Source organism: Parambassis ranga, chromosome 7 (assembly GCF_900634625.1).
Source record: "Parambassis ranga chromosome 7, fParRan2.1, whole genome shotgun sequence".
Classification (NCBI taxonomy): domain Eukaryota; kingdom Metazoa; phylum Chordata; class Actinopteri; family Ambassidae; genus Parambassis; species Parambassis ranga.
This window is the reverse complement of record NC_041028.1, coordinates 3,834,961-3,851,362: the sequence shown is the minus strand read 5'-3', so window position 1 is coordinate 3,851,362 and position 16,402 is coordinate 3,834,961. Positions and strand designations below refer to the sequence as shown.

General features: G+C 40.0%; 1 protein-coding gene across 3 annotated transcripts in view; it reads right to left on the bottom strand.

The window, feature by feature from the left end:
• Positions 1–16,126, bottom strand: part of camta1a (calmodulin binding transcription activator 1a) — a 253,255-nt gene extending 237,129 nt beyond the window's left edge. For all 3 annotated transcript variants that reach the window (XM_028409713.1, XM_028409712.1, XM_028409714.1), the window contains exons 1-3: positions 16,102–16,126; positions 12,566–12,667; positions 3,404–3,507 (exon numbers count right to left, since the gene is read on the bottom strand). In XM_028409713.1, the coding sequence (XP_028265514.1) occupies positions 3,404–3,507; positions 12,566–12,667; positions 16,102–16,126 (231 nt within the window). The remainder of the gene's footprint in view (positions 1–3,403; positions 3,508–12,565; positions 12,668–16,101) is intronic.
• Between the last annotated feature and the right edge of the window lie 276 nt (positions 16,127–16,402).

The following is a 16,402-nucleotide window of genomic DNA, read 5'->3' as shown; positions in this document are numbered from 1 at the left end:
TAGTTTTTGTTTGACAAATGACTTACACAATTAACCAACAATCACAACAGCTCCTAATTAATTTTTGCCAATGGATTAAATGATTTATTATTGCAGTTTTAAACATTTCACACAGTTCAATGAATGTGTGGACCTCCAATAAATCTGCTAGAGACAGCATCTTTAACCACCCTATTAATAACTATAGTTTTTAAACATGAAGTAGCCATAATAGTGCCATGGAAGACAAATAACTATGGTAGCCTATATGTCATACAATAATTGCCCAAATGAGCATTAGCAGCCAACCTTCCAGACTACTCAGATTCCTTAAAAGTGGGAAATTAGTGCATTAAGCATGCCGAGCTGGTGCCAGAAATATGCACAGAATTGATGAGGTGTCACTTTCACTAAGAGTCACACAATTGCACCGACAAGAGCCTCTCTGATCCCCTCCGCTCCTGCCTGTCTGCCACCAATGTGGCACAAACTCTGATTTGCATGGTCTGCACAAAGAAGGAAACGTCCTTGATTTCAGGAAAGGTTGGCCTGCTCTCTTCAGACCTGGAAAACACTATTGACATGCACACGACATCACCAAGATACATGTTTCCCCAGATTTCCTATCAGCCTACCAATCAGGCATAGTATAGAATCTGCAGCCCAGAAACACAACACGGTCTGCTTATTCTATTTTTTTAATACTGTCTGTTATGATTTAATTTGGTAATAAATGACAAGACATGCTAACAACTGTGGCCGACAGCATTCCCGAGCAAATGCTTAGACTTACATTTTGAGATCAATTTCACAGCCATGTTAATTAATTTAGACTGCTTGCAGCACAATGCAGGTCAAACGGGGCAAACAAGTTACAACATCAGCCAATTAGAAACACACAGGCATTATACTTTTTTTTATTATATATTATATATAGCTTAAGCAGCGCTTCTGAGCAAAGATATGACTTAAATGGAGTCTGCAAGTGACGTGGAACATTTCTTACAGTTTTATTCAGCACTTTAATTTTGTCTGCTTCCACAAGAGAAGTTAATCCCCTCAGTTATTTTTCCAAAATATACAGACGACCAAAAATCTGTGTAAAATAATATTTAACTGTTTGTCACTGACAGATTGTCTTTTTGAATATCCTGTTTCTTAGAAACGAGCCTGTCTGCTGCCTTATCATCTGGTTGTTTTTCACTCAATTAACTTTCATCACGGCAGATGACTATATTTATATGGTCACAATTTGTTAATCAGAAGCATGGATGGTTGATTTTTGCATATTGGTTTTAAGATTTGTCATGGAGTGTGTTTAGGTCTAATTACAACCCGTTATTCCCTTTAAAGAAGAACCAGTTTTTCATCTATCAATAGTGGAAATGAAAGCGATAAATTCATCAACCTGTCTCTGGAGAGAGAGAGAGAGAGAGAGAGAGACAGCGCGGGCTGACAAACGAGTTCTGAGGCAAGACTTGAGAATACTTTGGTGTACGCTTTGAAATAATTCAAGGGCACGATCAGTTTCTATATGAATAATTGGTAGTAAGGGCTTGTAAAAATAATATTCTTGGATGTTTGTTATGTTTTATTATTAGACAAAACACCAGATATATAGATAAATAAATAAATGATTAAATGGATTTATGTCTCTTACATATGATGCTACAGTGTTGGAGGAATATATTTAAAACAAGACCAACTACGTATCCTGTTCCTTCCCTTTCACTCTAGTGTAAACCATAACTTCTCATAGTACGACTTTGCCACAAGACGAGTCATTTCAGCATGTTGACCTTATACTTTCAATCATGTTAACGGACAGGTTAGTCAATTACAACTCTAAACATAACAATGAACACCGCAGACAACACACACACCTTTCCAGAGACAGGTACTACACAAGCGGCAAAAGCCCATGCGGAAGTGTCAAAACTTGTAATTCACGCCGCAACCACTGGGGGCTGGCTCCAAAAGCGAGTAATTTCCCATAGACTCCCATGTTAAAATGGCCGACTTCACAGCAGAAAAAAACATGTTTACAGCCTGGTACAAAAAAACCACTCTGGTCTCAGATGATAGGTTCTCTTCTAGTGTCAATTGTAGGGGGGGTGAATTTTTTTACAACTCACTCGTTTCAATTGTATTCGGACTTAAAATTACGCATAATTATGGGCGTTGCCGCTTGAGTGACAGACAGTTGACGTATCACAACGTGAGTTTCCTGCTTCCACGATCGCCCGCCCCCCTAAACCCCACTCGTGCTCCCCCTTTTTGTCCATATTTGGAGTTTTGGCGGACGTGACGCTGCCAGCATGGCGGCGGTCATCAACGTCCTGGAACCTCCCACCCAGCCTCAGAACGGCTCTTCAGAAACAAACGGATGACGTCACGGAAGCTCTGTCCATAGTTTTTACTGTCAATGGTGCTACACCTATTGTTTTTCACAATTTTCCCCGTAAAGAGACAAAGTTAAAGAGGATAAACTGAGAGGTTTCAATGAATCGACTGATGCTATAGAAAACAGAAAGGCCAGCTTACACAAGCAAAACATTTCTGCCGTAAAGAAAATGTAAAGTGGTATGTTATCCTTCCCAAATTTGATGCAAACAATGAACGCCAGCACCTTGAGCTTTCACTCTACCCCTGCTAAACACCATTTATGTTCACACCAGCAGTGCCTCGTAATGCTTAAAGTTTTGTGAATAACACTCAACGTGCTATCGGCATTAACCTTCGATTTATGCCAAACGGGGCTTCCTGCAGAATGAGTGCTGCTGAATCTAGCAAACACAAAACACAAGCTTGGAGACATTTAACAATTGTCTCTATTTAAACATGAGAATAGACTGAGAAGGTTCTGTCTGTGTTTGTTACTTTATATTCCACCACAGAGTATCACAATTAAAGGTCAGGCTATCCATGCAGAGCAAGGATAGCAGTGAATTATCTATGTTAAGGAGGGATTTTGTGATGCAGCTAAAAAGAAAGCTGTAGGTCAATAAAAGGCAATCAATTTTAAAATCATTTCACTTAGAAAGATTGCAAAGGTGATGCACTGCGAAATGTGTCTGAAGGTGCACTTTAAATGTAATAAATAATAAATATGAAAAATAATAAATCCTATCAAACCCTTCATGCACTTTGAAATAGTCTTGATGAATTGGGCAATAGCTGTTATCTGAAGAAGGGAATACAGGATTTAACAAGCTCACTGTTTTAATACGAGATATTTTAACATGCACACAGTGAGGAGTAAGGTCGGTTTGTTGGCCTGGGGGGAAACCTCGCAAATGAATGTTGTGTTGTTTAGAAGAGACTTATGAATCTGTCTGAAAGAACAGCACATCTTATGGATGGGCATCTTCGTAAAAGAGATGTATTTAGTAGAAGGAGGTACAATAAGGAGTGACGTTCTTACCTCATTAGTGTTCCACCGGTGTCTCTCCTTTGGCAGCGAGGTGCATTTTGGTAGACATTCAAGCAGCTTCTTGGGCAGGTATATTTTCAAATGTCCATGTTCATCTACAACAAGAGCAAGAGATGGGAAAAAAAAAAGAATATTTAATACAGGCTTCATACCTCACTGACATGCCCATCTCCCTCCTTATCAGTCCATCAGTGTCTCTGCAGCAAAATGCTGACTGTAAAATAACTATCCCCTACTGAATTAGAAAATTAATTTAAAAATAGAGCTCTGCATACATTTTATAAATGATTTTACTGTGAAATGCTCTCTATCAGGGGACTTGGCTCGAAATTTTTCACAGTCAACTTGTAAAGGCTGTGTCTATTCATTATTTAGACACAATAAACACCCTTGAGTGATTTTATAGTGTACGGAGATTTAGTATCGGAATATGTGTGTGTGTGTGTGTGTCGTACAAAAGAATGCGATATATTATTCAGGGAAATAATTACAAGTACCAGGCCTGATGCTTATATCATAATGTATGTTGTTCAATCTACAATTCACGTTTCACAATCGGTCCACAAGCATTATAAAACTGGAGTCTAAAGACACACTCTTGCATGGATGCTTTTAATTGCTTTAGATGTGCAGATGGTTCAAATATAAACAAATATCACTACAAAAAAAAGCATCTTCTGCATGAGGACAATCAGTTTAAAAATAAAAGCAGGGATTGTCAACAGTAAGACTTTAAAATTGGACAAAATGCTGGTCAAAGCTACAGTATTTATATTTATCACAGCTATGAAATGTTTAGCTTTTTGCAAGGGGGCTTTCACTGGGGTTAAATAATGTTCATTAAATTAGAGTGAATTGAGATTTTTGTTCTTTTTTTTTAATAGAATTTAGCATCTTTATGTGAGTTTTTGAACTTATTTCTCATGACTCTGTGTGTTTCTTCTGTTTTCTTTTTATCCTGGTTTGTCACTTTAAACATCTTGAACCTGGGGACCCACATGGTAATGGTTGACATTTCTCTTACTTCAGTCCCTTATAATAAAATTTGCAGGCTGAATGATATGAGTGTTGCTGAACAGAGGCAGATGTCTTAGATGCCTAAGAGGCACAGAAGTTAGTTACGCACAGAGGTGTGCTGGGGACAAACGTTATTGCAGCATTTTCACTTGAATGTCATGTTTACATCGGTGCCGTCAGGAGCCGATAAATTCAAGTGACTACTGCAGAATCATTTGACCCAGGTGCGACTACACCTTTTCCCATTGCAGACAAAACCATGATGTTAGAGAGTCTGGAAGGGAGTTTTTTCCATCAGGTTGTCAATGAGTATTATCAAGCAACACGAAGCCATAAATAAAAGTTTATTCTTAAATCTTAACTTTATATTGTTCCTGCTCTTTGTTTACACAGACTATAAGCTTTTAATCTTTTTCACACTACCACACTTCTAATGCATTTAGAGACTGTAGCACTGCAAAAAATCTTGAGTGTGGAGTTAGTTAATCCAGGTAATGTTTCATTGCGTGAAAACGAATCTATTATTCAATTTTAATGTGTGCAAATTGAATGTAAATAAATTCACTAAAGGTAATGCAAAATACCACATTTATATATAATGCAATATGTAGTTTGGAAATGAATTACAAAAAAACAACAAATATCATAGACTGAGCAACATTTTTTTTCATTTATATAACTGTAGGTTTGGGGAAAGTAAAGGAGGGGAGAGACAGGGGGGAGAAAAATCCTGAATATGAATGCTGACTATGGATCCCTGGGGTAGCTGATATCAGACTGTAGAAAAAAAAAAGAGAGAGAAAAAGTTCAACCAAAGCAAAATACCACTATAAAGCCAATACAAATAATAATCCAGTAGTGCACTTCATTATGAGGGTATACCAAGAGTTTGTGTGTTCTTGTATTGCACAGAAAGAGTGCTGCTAGTCCCCAGAAACATCCCCCAGCTGATTCACAGAGATGAGTATGCATAAAGCAGAACGTCATCACTCCCAAGGGTAGTTCTGTAGTATCTGCTTTATCCATCTGTACCTATAATTCTACATGTAGATTTTATATGAGCTGCACAGGTATCTGTAATCACTTGCCTCGCCCAATTAAGAATCACATACAGCAGCTGCTTCTTTGTAACACTGGAGCGGTTTCACACACTGCAACTCAGTGATCACAGAGGTACCAAAAGGGAAGCTGTTTTTATGTGTAATAAAAATCGTGGATTGACCCACTTAGATACTTCACGCACCGGGTCTTCTACGCTACAACATGTGCTAATGATCTGCAATTGACTGACAGTAGTAGCAGCAGTAGCGGATACATATGGGAAGCCAGTCTCTGCACAGATTATTCGGGATTTAATTCTACCCTCTGGCACACCCTCCTATGTCACCATCATCACCACCACCAGTCTCAAGTATGTGGAGGATTTTCTCACCGAGAGAGTTTAGATATGAATCTACTGTAGGAGGATATGTCTGCTCAATCTGCCAGCAGGCTAAAATATTTGGGATGAGAACAGCAAAAAGAGGATATTCACCAATGCACTAAAATCTCCCACTTTAATCATTCATTCAATAAACTTAAAATTACACTGGTCACTGCACAACATGTTCAAGTACTTTTGATGTTACACGCCTCTGCCGCTGACCCCTGAATTATGCAAAATGTATCTCAATTTAGTCAGCACTGTGAGCACGAAAAGGTGACACAACTGCAACAGAACTGCATTTTATTTTGAAATGCCAGTCTTGTATTTGTCAGCTAACAACCCCCCAAGCAGCAAAGCAACAGACTTATAAACCCTGCAGGACTAACAAGGTGTTAACTGGGTTTCTCTTAATCCTTAACCTTACACGGATGCCTCTGAAATCAGGTTAGCACCAAAAGTGGGGTATGATTAGATTACTAATGCGGACATGTAAACATACTGACTGGGAGAAGACAAAGAGGGAAGCTGTATGCAGCATTTTTTAACATTTTAATCTCTTGTAGTTTATATTAAATCTACGCATAAGGTGTCACTGAAGTACTTTCCCCAGCACATTGCAGCTGATATGAAACAAATACTGTGGGTTTTAAAGCGCTGACTCTCAGAATGTGATATTCTGTGCAATGTTCCTGACTAGCCAACGTCAGTAGGCTGACCTCCATCCAACTGAGCATGTGTTCCACTTGCTGAAGACCAGACTGAAGGCGAAAAGCCCCCCAAAACAAGCAAACAGCAAGAAATGAGTGTGGCTGCAGTACAGGCCTGGCTGGCAGTGTCGCCAAGAAACATGCCAAATATCTTTTGATGACTGCGGATCATGGAATTCAGAGAGAGGCAAAGGATACGCAACCAAATATCTAATAGTACATAAATACTGTGCTGTTCCAAGAAGTACAAATGAAGATAAATAACCACATCCTCATACATAAATGACAGAAAGGGTGTTTGCCAAAGTGGAAAGAAAGGGGGTGAATGGTGGCATTCACTCAAATCCAGGTTTTTAAATCTCTCTCTGATTTCACCTGTACTTATTGGCACTTGTTTTAATTGTAAAGCCAATAAATTAGGCTCTCTATGCCTAAATCAGCGCCAGCAGTGTAAAGGACAGACACTTGTGCTTTGTTACTGTATTTTTACTCTTCTTACTGTATTTGATAAAGATTTAAATAAAGCAATCCAACAAAATGTTTGCCCAGTGGAATACAGTGGGGTTTTATTTATCTAGATGTGATTGAGCTGCAGAGATTTGGACCTATTGCCTGTAGACATTTCTTCTTTCTCTCCAATATATTGCATCTAGATGGCACTAAATCCCAGAAAAAATAAAACATGATGAATAAAATATGATTTAAGGGTAAACGGTCCCTTTAATTTGCAGTTAAGTTAACCTAAAACTGTGCAAAGAAAAAACAGGTGTACAGTCTATTACAAAAAAAAACAAAGGCCTTGTAGTAATTTAACCTCAGATTAAACACAGTGGCCGATTTTATCTTTCACAGATATGGATGACTATTTCAGGCTGTCATGTTTTTGCTGTTAAATAAACCATGTGTTTCAGATGTGGCACTTCAGATGTTCAGTGTCGGCCTTCTCTAATCTGGGAGTCCTTGTCTAACTTGAAAGAGGCCTTGTTTTTACACTACATTTCTCGCAAGCCGCTCCAAGTACACAAAAGTGAACTCAAGATGAGTGAGGTTTCCTTTCTACTGTGTTGCACTCTCATAACTCTGAATTGTTTTGTTCTTTCAGCTGCTATTTATCCACACTAATATTATTTGAGCTGCTGGATGTCTTTGGTTCTTTCTACAAGGCTTTTCCACCGATATGAAGGAAGTACTGTGAATGTTCCGGCAAAGTATCGCTTACTAATTACAGATCCGTCCACTGTGGGATGGAAATCCACATACTGTAGTTTGAGCATCAGCTGTAAACAGCCCCAAGGGGAAATAAGCTTGATGCCAAATTTGGAATAAGTTTACGGAATATAGACAAGCTCTTCCGAATCAAATTGTGTGATTTGATCAATGGATAAACAACAAATTACCCTCAGAAATTTGGCTTTAAAATGTAAATGCAGCTTTTTTTCCTTAGAAGCTGATCAAAGTCTGAAAACAACTCTGCTTCTTTGCATTTCCTGTGGACTCCCCTGTAAGGTTTAATATTTATTTTGCAGTCTAAACAGCAGGCTTAATGACTGCGTGTACATTAGCCAAGAGAGGGATACACAGAAAACTACTATTTGGTTGTAAAACACTAAAGTGCAAGACAGGCTGATACAAGAGCTTGTTACATGAGAGGATGTGCTGAGCTGAGCTGGCACACTGGAGCCAATTACATTCTAGGTCTTGATGAGCGAGCTCACATACAAAAGGCTAAACAAGGAGAGGAATGTTTTTCCAATGCAGAGAGTAGAGGTCTGCAGCTTTCATGTTGCCATCATAGGCCATGTGTGTGTTGAACAGTCGCGGATTCATAATTCACATCACTCCCAGCCGAACAGGTATAAAGATATATATTTTTCTGTGCTGATGTTTGGATTATCACTGATCCTGGCTGCTAAGCAAACACTTGGGCCAAATTTAAGGGTATCTGTCATGCTAGCTCGCTCCAGCCCCACCCTAGAGATGAGAGCGAGGGTCATGAGACTGGAAAGGCTGACAAAAACAAATCTTTAATCAATATCTGAGCCCTGAACGCAAAACCCTCTCTCTTCCGTCTCTGTCTCGGAGCGCTCTGGGAGTGACAGTTTTTCTTTTTAATCTGTGCCCACATTGTGGAGAAATTGCAAGCTAATGTTTTGGCTATAGATCATTCAACAAATCGCTGCTGGCGGCACATATCCAAAGTAACAGTTTGAATGCAAACATTTTCCACAACAGTTCAGTGGCTAATATGGCTTAGGGATGTGACGAGCAGTGTAACTGTTAGTAGTTATACCTGAAAACATGTGGGAGGTGCATCACAGAATAACGAACAATCCTGTGGATAAACATTTGGCTCTGATCTCGGTCCAGTAAGAAGTGCTGTGAAACTGAATTAGGCCCATGGCAATGTCTGTTATCATTACACTGGATGACAGCCATCCACTGGGCTGGTCCCAAAAATTGCCCCTAAGAGTTTAGCTCCAAAATTAGCCTGGTTAGCCAAATGAGCTTAGCTCAGACATATTTCATCAACTGGGGTGACAAAATGTCAAGCTACCAGAAGCAGAAATATGCTCCTGCATCTGCTACAAACAAACTGTATCCAAGCAACAAGTTATTGATGGTATGTGGAACATAAAAAACACACCAACCCACGCAAGGCCTCACATCCAAATTCTACCTATGTTCACATGGGTATCACTTAAACATCCAGCAACAATCTCCTACATATTTCTCATTATGGTGATTTGAACCGAAGAGAACTCAGACAAGATAGAATAAGCACTTAGTGATGCTCTCACTTATTACTCCCCTTGGAACTAACAATGTTTGTTCCAATAGCTTACTTTGAAGAGGAAATCATTTATATGGACAGACTAAGAAGGACAGAAACACTTATTATTATTATTTGAATCGTTGTGCTTGCATCCATAGCAGAGGACCTGAAAGAATAATATAAAGCCTTCATCTTTCAGTGAGTACAAAACAAAACATGCATGCACACTGGAAACATAAAGGCATAGGTCTATAGCATTAGACAGAATACAGTAATAATAAGAATGTCTGCGTGCAAAGAATAATATCACAAAGCCTACTCACAAGCAGTTTCTACAGCAGACAAATTGGTATATAAAAATATATATAATCTATCAAAAGATGAGAAATAACTGTGAAGGATGCATCATGCAGTGAGCATATCTATTGATCTATTGAACCTCAGCTAGGTAAACAAGGGTTAAACTGTAACAGGAAGCAAAAAAAAATGCAGCTGAATGTGAAGCAGAGATGAACTCAGATAGCCAAGGGGAAGTGGTCAACTGATGGCATGCTGTCAACTAAAAGCAATCAATCGGGTCCTGAGATGTGAAAGAATGATGAGGAGAGGTAAGGAGGGGGTTTAACCTACGGCAATGGCAGCTGCTGCGATGGCATATTTACCTCAAACACTTTCTTGTGAATCAGCTAATCTGTGAATGGCTAATGTCACAAACTATTAAGATTAAATCCCCATTATGTTTTAACTCAATGTATTTTTTAAAAAGATATGATATTGATCAGCTGATATTTCCATCACAGATGTATTGGTATGGGCAGGTTAGCCAGTGTTGGCCCATATTGTCATTATGATCAATATCCAGTACCAATACATGCACATACAGTATTTTCCCCACTAAATCAGTGAGAGAAAACTTCATGTCCTTCCTATAGGAGGGTATAAATGGGTAAAATTGTAAACTGCTATTTCATTTACATTGATTTTGACTATATATATATATATATATCATTGATTTAAAACCACAGGCACATGAAGGACTGGTGGTGTTCAGCCACTAGTGAACAGAAAACTCGATTAGACCATGTTCTATAGTCTGGCACTTGTGGGAGCTCCTGAACTGAACTTTACAACAACACAGGATGATTCAAGCAGTGTCAAATTTCCCTAGCACTTAAGACAATGATGGCTATCGTCCAGGGGGAGGGGGGGGGGGGCGGTCTCCCTACAGCCTGATGGCTCTTGACAGGGACACGGAGAGGAGTACATAGACTTAAAATAGCCGTGTGTTATTGTAGGACTGGGATCCAATTATCTTTATCATTTGGCCCATAGCCTGTTCGATAACACTCTTACATACAGTGAAATTACTAACCGCCCACAAGCGCAAAGAAAGTGAACTTCTCTATGAAAACTGATATAAAGAGAACATAACATGGCTTCTACAGCTGTTATAAAAGTGAGAGATCTGTATTCTAACTGGAAACACTTGCTTATATGCAACATGTGCATTATATGGCAGCTTCCATTGTTTACAATTTCACTGTTTACATTCCCTTCAAAGGCTACACACACACTGGACACACTATAGAAACAGCATAATAAGGAAAGATTGTCAAAAAGTCAAACAGCTAAGAAAAAGCCTGGGCCTATTACTGGAAGTTCAACAAACATGCACACATGGTTAACTGCCTGCAACAAACTGAAAATGACTCTTTATGTGTTCTCGGCCCTCACCAAGCTCACCCATCCATAAAAATCCCATCTCAAGGAGAGCAGAGGTGAGGTCTCTCTCTCTCTCTCTCTTTCACTCCCTCGCTCTTTCTCCGTCTGCTTACACATGCACACAAACAAAGCCCTTCTTTCTGTATCATAACTACTCCCACAATTACTCAGGCGATTACTCAGATCAATGGTTTACCTGCCTGTTTGAGCTTCTGTATTCTGCCACATTCTCAGTGTCCTGGTAGGCGGAGGAAAAAAAACCTCCAGGCTGAACGCATTAAACAGAGTGTCTGACATGGGTGGAGGATACTGTAATACCATGCAATAACATGAGGGAAAATAGCAAGGCCGGCAAAACTTATTGTCAGTCACAGCTGTCACACATGAGGGGGTAACGCAAAAGTCTATCAACAATGTCCCTGTTACAGTCTGTGTCCCTGTTTCATAGATGTGCTCAAGCACTCCCCTGCTATTAAATCTCTCAAAACATTCTCTGGTAAAAAATAAACCAAAAAAAAAAGGTTTGATACAGCAGAGCTTTCCCAGTGACAGATATCAAGTGTGCAGTCTAACTAGGGGTTCGGGGTGATTTCAGACTTGCTATTTAGAAATGACAATACATGAGCACACTTAATTACCCAGTCTCTAGTCTAGATCAACAGAGTCTCCCAACTTCCAGCAGTGAAGAGACTGGTGTATTCATTAACAGTGAAGGGGCTCCTTTCTGCTGAGAAACAATGTGCTTTACAAGGGACGTTCAATGGATAAAGACAGAGGCTAAAATTCAGACACATTGTCTAAAAAGGGATGAAATGAAAATCACCATAAATAGTCAAGACTTTGGCCTATATTTCTGACTGATTTGTTTTGGTCATGACAGAAAATAGCACTAGAGCGCAGACTTGTAAGTGCACTGAAGCAATCCCCACAGAAGCTGGTTTTTACAAGTCATAAAAGCTGCAGCTATGATGTTGTGTTGTCTTTTGTTTTTTGTTTTTTTTATGTTTTACCCCTGGTCTACTGTTCTCATAAAGCACAGATCTAATGAGAGGGAGGCAGAGGCAAATATAAATTCATTTTTGGCCATACACATTTTCAAGTCACACTGTTAACTTGAGTTGATCCCCCTCCATCAAAAGCAGGTTTAACAAAAGCAGAAAAAAGGCAAGTACAGGGCCATAATTGATGGCTCAAAGTGTAAGCTTTCTCTCTGAGGGTCTGCTCAGGTCCTGATCCCCTGGCCTCAACCTGAAACAATCACTCTTAGTTAACGACAACACTTCAGCTATTGACAGCGTGATCCCGTAAAGCAGACACTTCAATCAACAGAGCAGCCGGAGGAGGTGTTGTGTTGGAGGGGAATAAAAAGAAGGAGAGGGTGGTGGTGTGGTGGGGCATGGTGACGGATGAAATCAAGGAAGTAAATAAATGAATTGATGAATGAATAATAGATTGGCCAGCTAGTGGCCTCTTGGAGCAGCAATGCAGTATTAATAACTGACTCTTACTGTTCGTCTCTGTGTCATCACTGATACTCTTAGGTGGACCATGGCCAGCATAACACACTGCTGATCTGTACATTCGATCCGGATTACGAACTTTCTTCAGTCCTTCAGGAGGCAAAGAGAAAAGTAGAGAAAAATCGAGGAAAAGAAGCATTCTCCCAGCCCGCAATAACTCTGCAGACTCCCCATGCAAGCAATATCAACAGAAACTACACAGAATGTTGAAATACATTTAAAACACACACACACACGAGCTGAAGGGAATAATAACAACAACGTCATAACTAGCCTAATAAATCCCACTATATGTGTCAGTTGTATATTCGAAGCAGTTACGTTATACTGAATATTGTTGGCCCCCTAAAAAAAAAAAAAAAGACCAGCAATTAGGGTCACGGCATCTCTGGCCTGCTTTGGATATGGCTCACTTCTTATTGTATCAATGCTAAACAGGAAAAAAAAAATCAATACAATCTATAAGTGGAGGCTGTGCAAAGCAGTCAGTAAAGGTCTATTACACGCAGGCATTAGAAGTGATACGTCTCAGCAACCACAGACTGGACCTGTGTCCCATCCATCCATACCTCACTGATTCAATTAAAAGGCTGTGGAGGGAAAGAAACGAACGAAAGAAAAGAAACGAAGCACTTCATGATTCAACACAAAACTGTGGGAGTAAGTGGTCCAAAATCATGAGGAGGTTAAATTCATCCTTCTTTACAAAACAGCAGAGAAATATTTATACCATTGCTTGCACAAGCACTTTTGTAAGTTAATGGCTGACTGCGTGCTTACTTGATGTTTTGCTGCCGCCCTGAACTTTGAGTGAAATAATAACATCATGAAACTTTTGCAACTGCACTCGAAATAAAAGAGAAATATGACTACCTGAGACTGCAGGAGCCTGATTCAACAACCTTTGTTTTTGTTGTCACTAAACTCCATGAGATTTATGCAGTTAAACACACCTGTGTGAGCTTTATGTAACAGTAAACTATCCCCTCAACATTGATTTGCATTAATGTTTTTAAATTGATGTGAATATGCTGCTGCAACAAAAATGACTTCTGAGAGTAAACATTTAAATTTAACACTGAATTTTCTTTATAAATCTCCCTGTTTTATTTCTCACATTTGGCTCTTGTGTAGAAATACGTGTATGACACCCTGCATTGCTGTTTTCATAAGACCTCTGGCTGTAGTTTTATCCAGAGAAGTGTCAGCGTAAGACATATCAAGTCTGTCCTTTCAGTGCCCTACAGGCGCTTGTACTTAAAAGTAAGGGACACACAGAGCTTTATATGAGCGTGAAGTGGGGGGAAAAAAAATACCCCCAAGGGCCCGGACAATCAGTTAGGCTAGAGAGAAATACCTCAGGATGTAAACATTACACCACAGAGTGCGAGTGGGTCACGGCCCCTGGGTTTTAACACAAGACGCAACCCTCAGCTCTGATGGGCCATCATAAGACCTGCCAAAGTGCGATTAGTGCTGCCCACAAGGACAAAAGGTTAAAGAAACACTGTTAGGTGAACATCTAGATAAAAAAACAGCAAAAAAACTACATTAATGAAGAGCCAAAAAGTGAAGAAAATGTCTGCAGGAGCCAGGATTCGTGACAGCTCTATGTGGAAGCTTTACTAGGCTAGCATGAGACGACATTTACATAAAGGTATAGAACACTCTCTTCCTCTCTATACGCTCCCCTTTCTCCTCCTCCTCCTCCTCCTCCTTTTTCCACTGACCGGCCTCACAGGAACACTGAAAATAACTTGACCGGCTCAGCAATGGGACTTTCAAATCAGGGTTTTCAGTGAGAGCTCCCTGTCTTGGAGAGGCCTATTTGTTAACTTCAGCCATGTAGATGAATACATTAAGGACTATATACCACAGTGAAGTCATTACTATCACAAAACCAGATGTCTTCATTTTTTTTTTTTTTTTTTTGTCATGGCCACAGACAGATCCCTCATCAAAAGTGCGCTTGTGTAGCTCAATACCACCCCCTTGTGGGACTCAGCATGTGTGCTTGGCACACTGACATCCAAACATTCCCACTGTTTTTTATCGTGTCTCCTCATATGGACAGAGACAATTTGAAACATTACTGTGTTTTGACATCAAAAAAGGAACTGCTGCCGTTTGAGGTTACTGACACCAAAGTGTGTTTAATTTGGAACCGAGGAGCTCGGAGACAGCTCCCAATTTATGCAGAAATCTTTTGTTTTTCTTCATTTTGGAAGCCAGTTTTAAACTCGAGGATTACTCCTCTGCTGTGACATAAGATTCCAAATAAAACCAATCAAATCTTAAGAATGATTGATCCGTCACACTCCAGTCTGCTTATTAAAAAGTTGCGCATATGACAAAACTAAACAATAATAATTAAGTTAACACGTAGTGTCCAATGTAAGTCTATTTTTATCTGTCAGATGTCAACAGTAAACTACAGTCGCTTCAGACATCCTGTATTTATCTTCTTTTTTAATTACTCACCCCAAAAAATTACTCGCCTTGTCTAAATGCAATCAAATATCCCACTTATTAAAAAAAAAGCAGCAAACAATTAAGTGTGTGACGTTCAGCTGATGGTGGATAAGGTGGGGGTGGAAAAGTCATCATTTTTTTTTGGTCCTATGTGTAAAGTAGTGTGATGTGCAAGCTGCTCTCCATCCTCCCTGCTTCCTTCTTGGTGTGTGTGTGTGTGTGTGTGTGTGTGTGTGTGTGTGTGTGTGTGATGGCATTTCAAGTGCGATAGGGCAATGCAAGCGGAGCAGTGCATTTACAACCGTGTGTGTGATGCTCGAACCAAATATAGGCCAAAGTAGTGGGCTATTAAGTGGCATTTAGAAAACATTATAGTCCAAATAAATACATGAATACATCACTTATGGCTCTTTTCACTGAGAGGAGACTGTCGCGCTTCAAAGGACTGAACTGAACGTTCCCCTCCGTTAAGACGGAATAAAAAAAATAATAAAAAAAACTCGAACTTGTATATTTTAAAACAGAATAATCTATAATCTAATAATCTAAGCTGCAAACAGCGCCTGCAGACGGAGGGACGCGTTGACAGTTCAACTAAAAAACAACCAAGCCGCTTCTAAAAGCTGGGTAATAACACAAGAAGTTAGTCGATGATGCCAATGACATGTTGTCATTAACTTGTTCTTAACAACTTGAATTGCTCCGTCATTTGACGAGCAGCACCGAGCAGCATTTTTTTTTTTGACTGATTTGACTGATCTGTCCCCCGTGGCGTGCTTTTTAAAAATGTGGAGCCTATACGATGGGAATAGTATCTGGCTAGAGAATGCAAGCTAATATTAGCTGGCTAGGTGATGTCTCCACGTTTTAGCTGCCTCTTCGGGAAAAAGGGAGAAAACAGCGGATCCGTTTTCCGCCGCAAAAATGTCTCCACTTTGCCCCGATGCTTAGTGTCATCCCCCGCACAAGAGTTCCAGCTGTTCTACAAAAAAAAAAAAAAAGCACACCGCGGTCTATACTAGTAAAAATTAATCCCATTATATTTCTCTTACCTTCCGGCTTGTTTTCGGCAGCCATTTCCCCTTCACGCGCAACATCCTCCTCCTCCTCACGACCGTGGGTACCACGCGCGTGCACGGCGAGGACAGCACGAGGAGGGACCGGAGCAGCGAGCGAGCGGCGAGTCGGTCCGACCGAGGCGAACTTACCATTGGCTGTGAGGCGGTGACTGACAAGAGAGGCTCCGGGATGAAAAACAACACATCTCCCCTCACCTTGGCGCCACCAGCCGTGTTTTTGTTTTTTTTACCTCCCCCCTCTCTCTCTCTCTCTCTCTCTCTCTCTCTCTCTCTC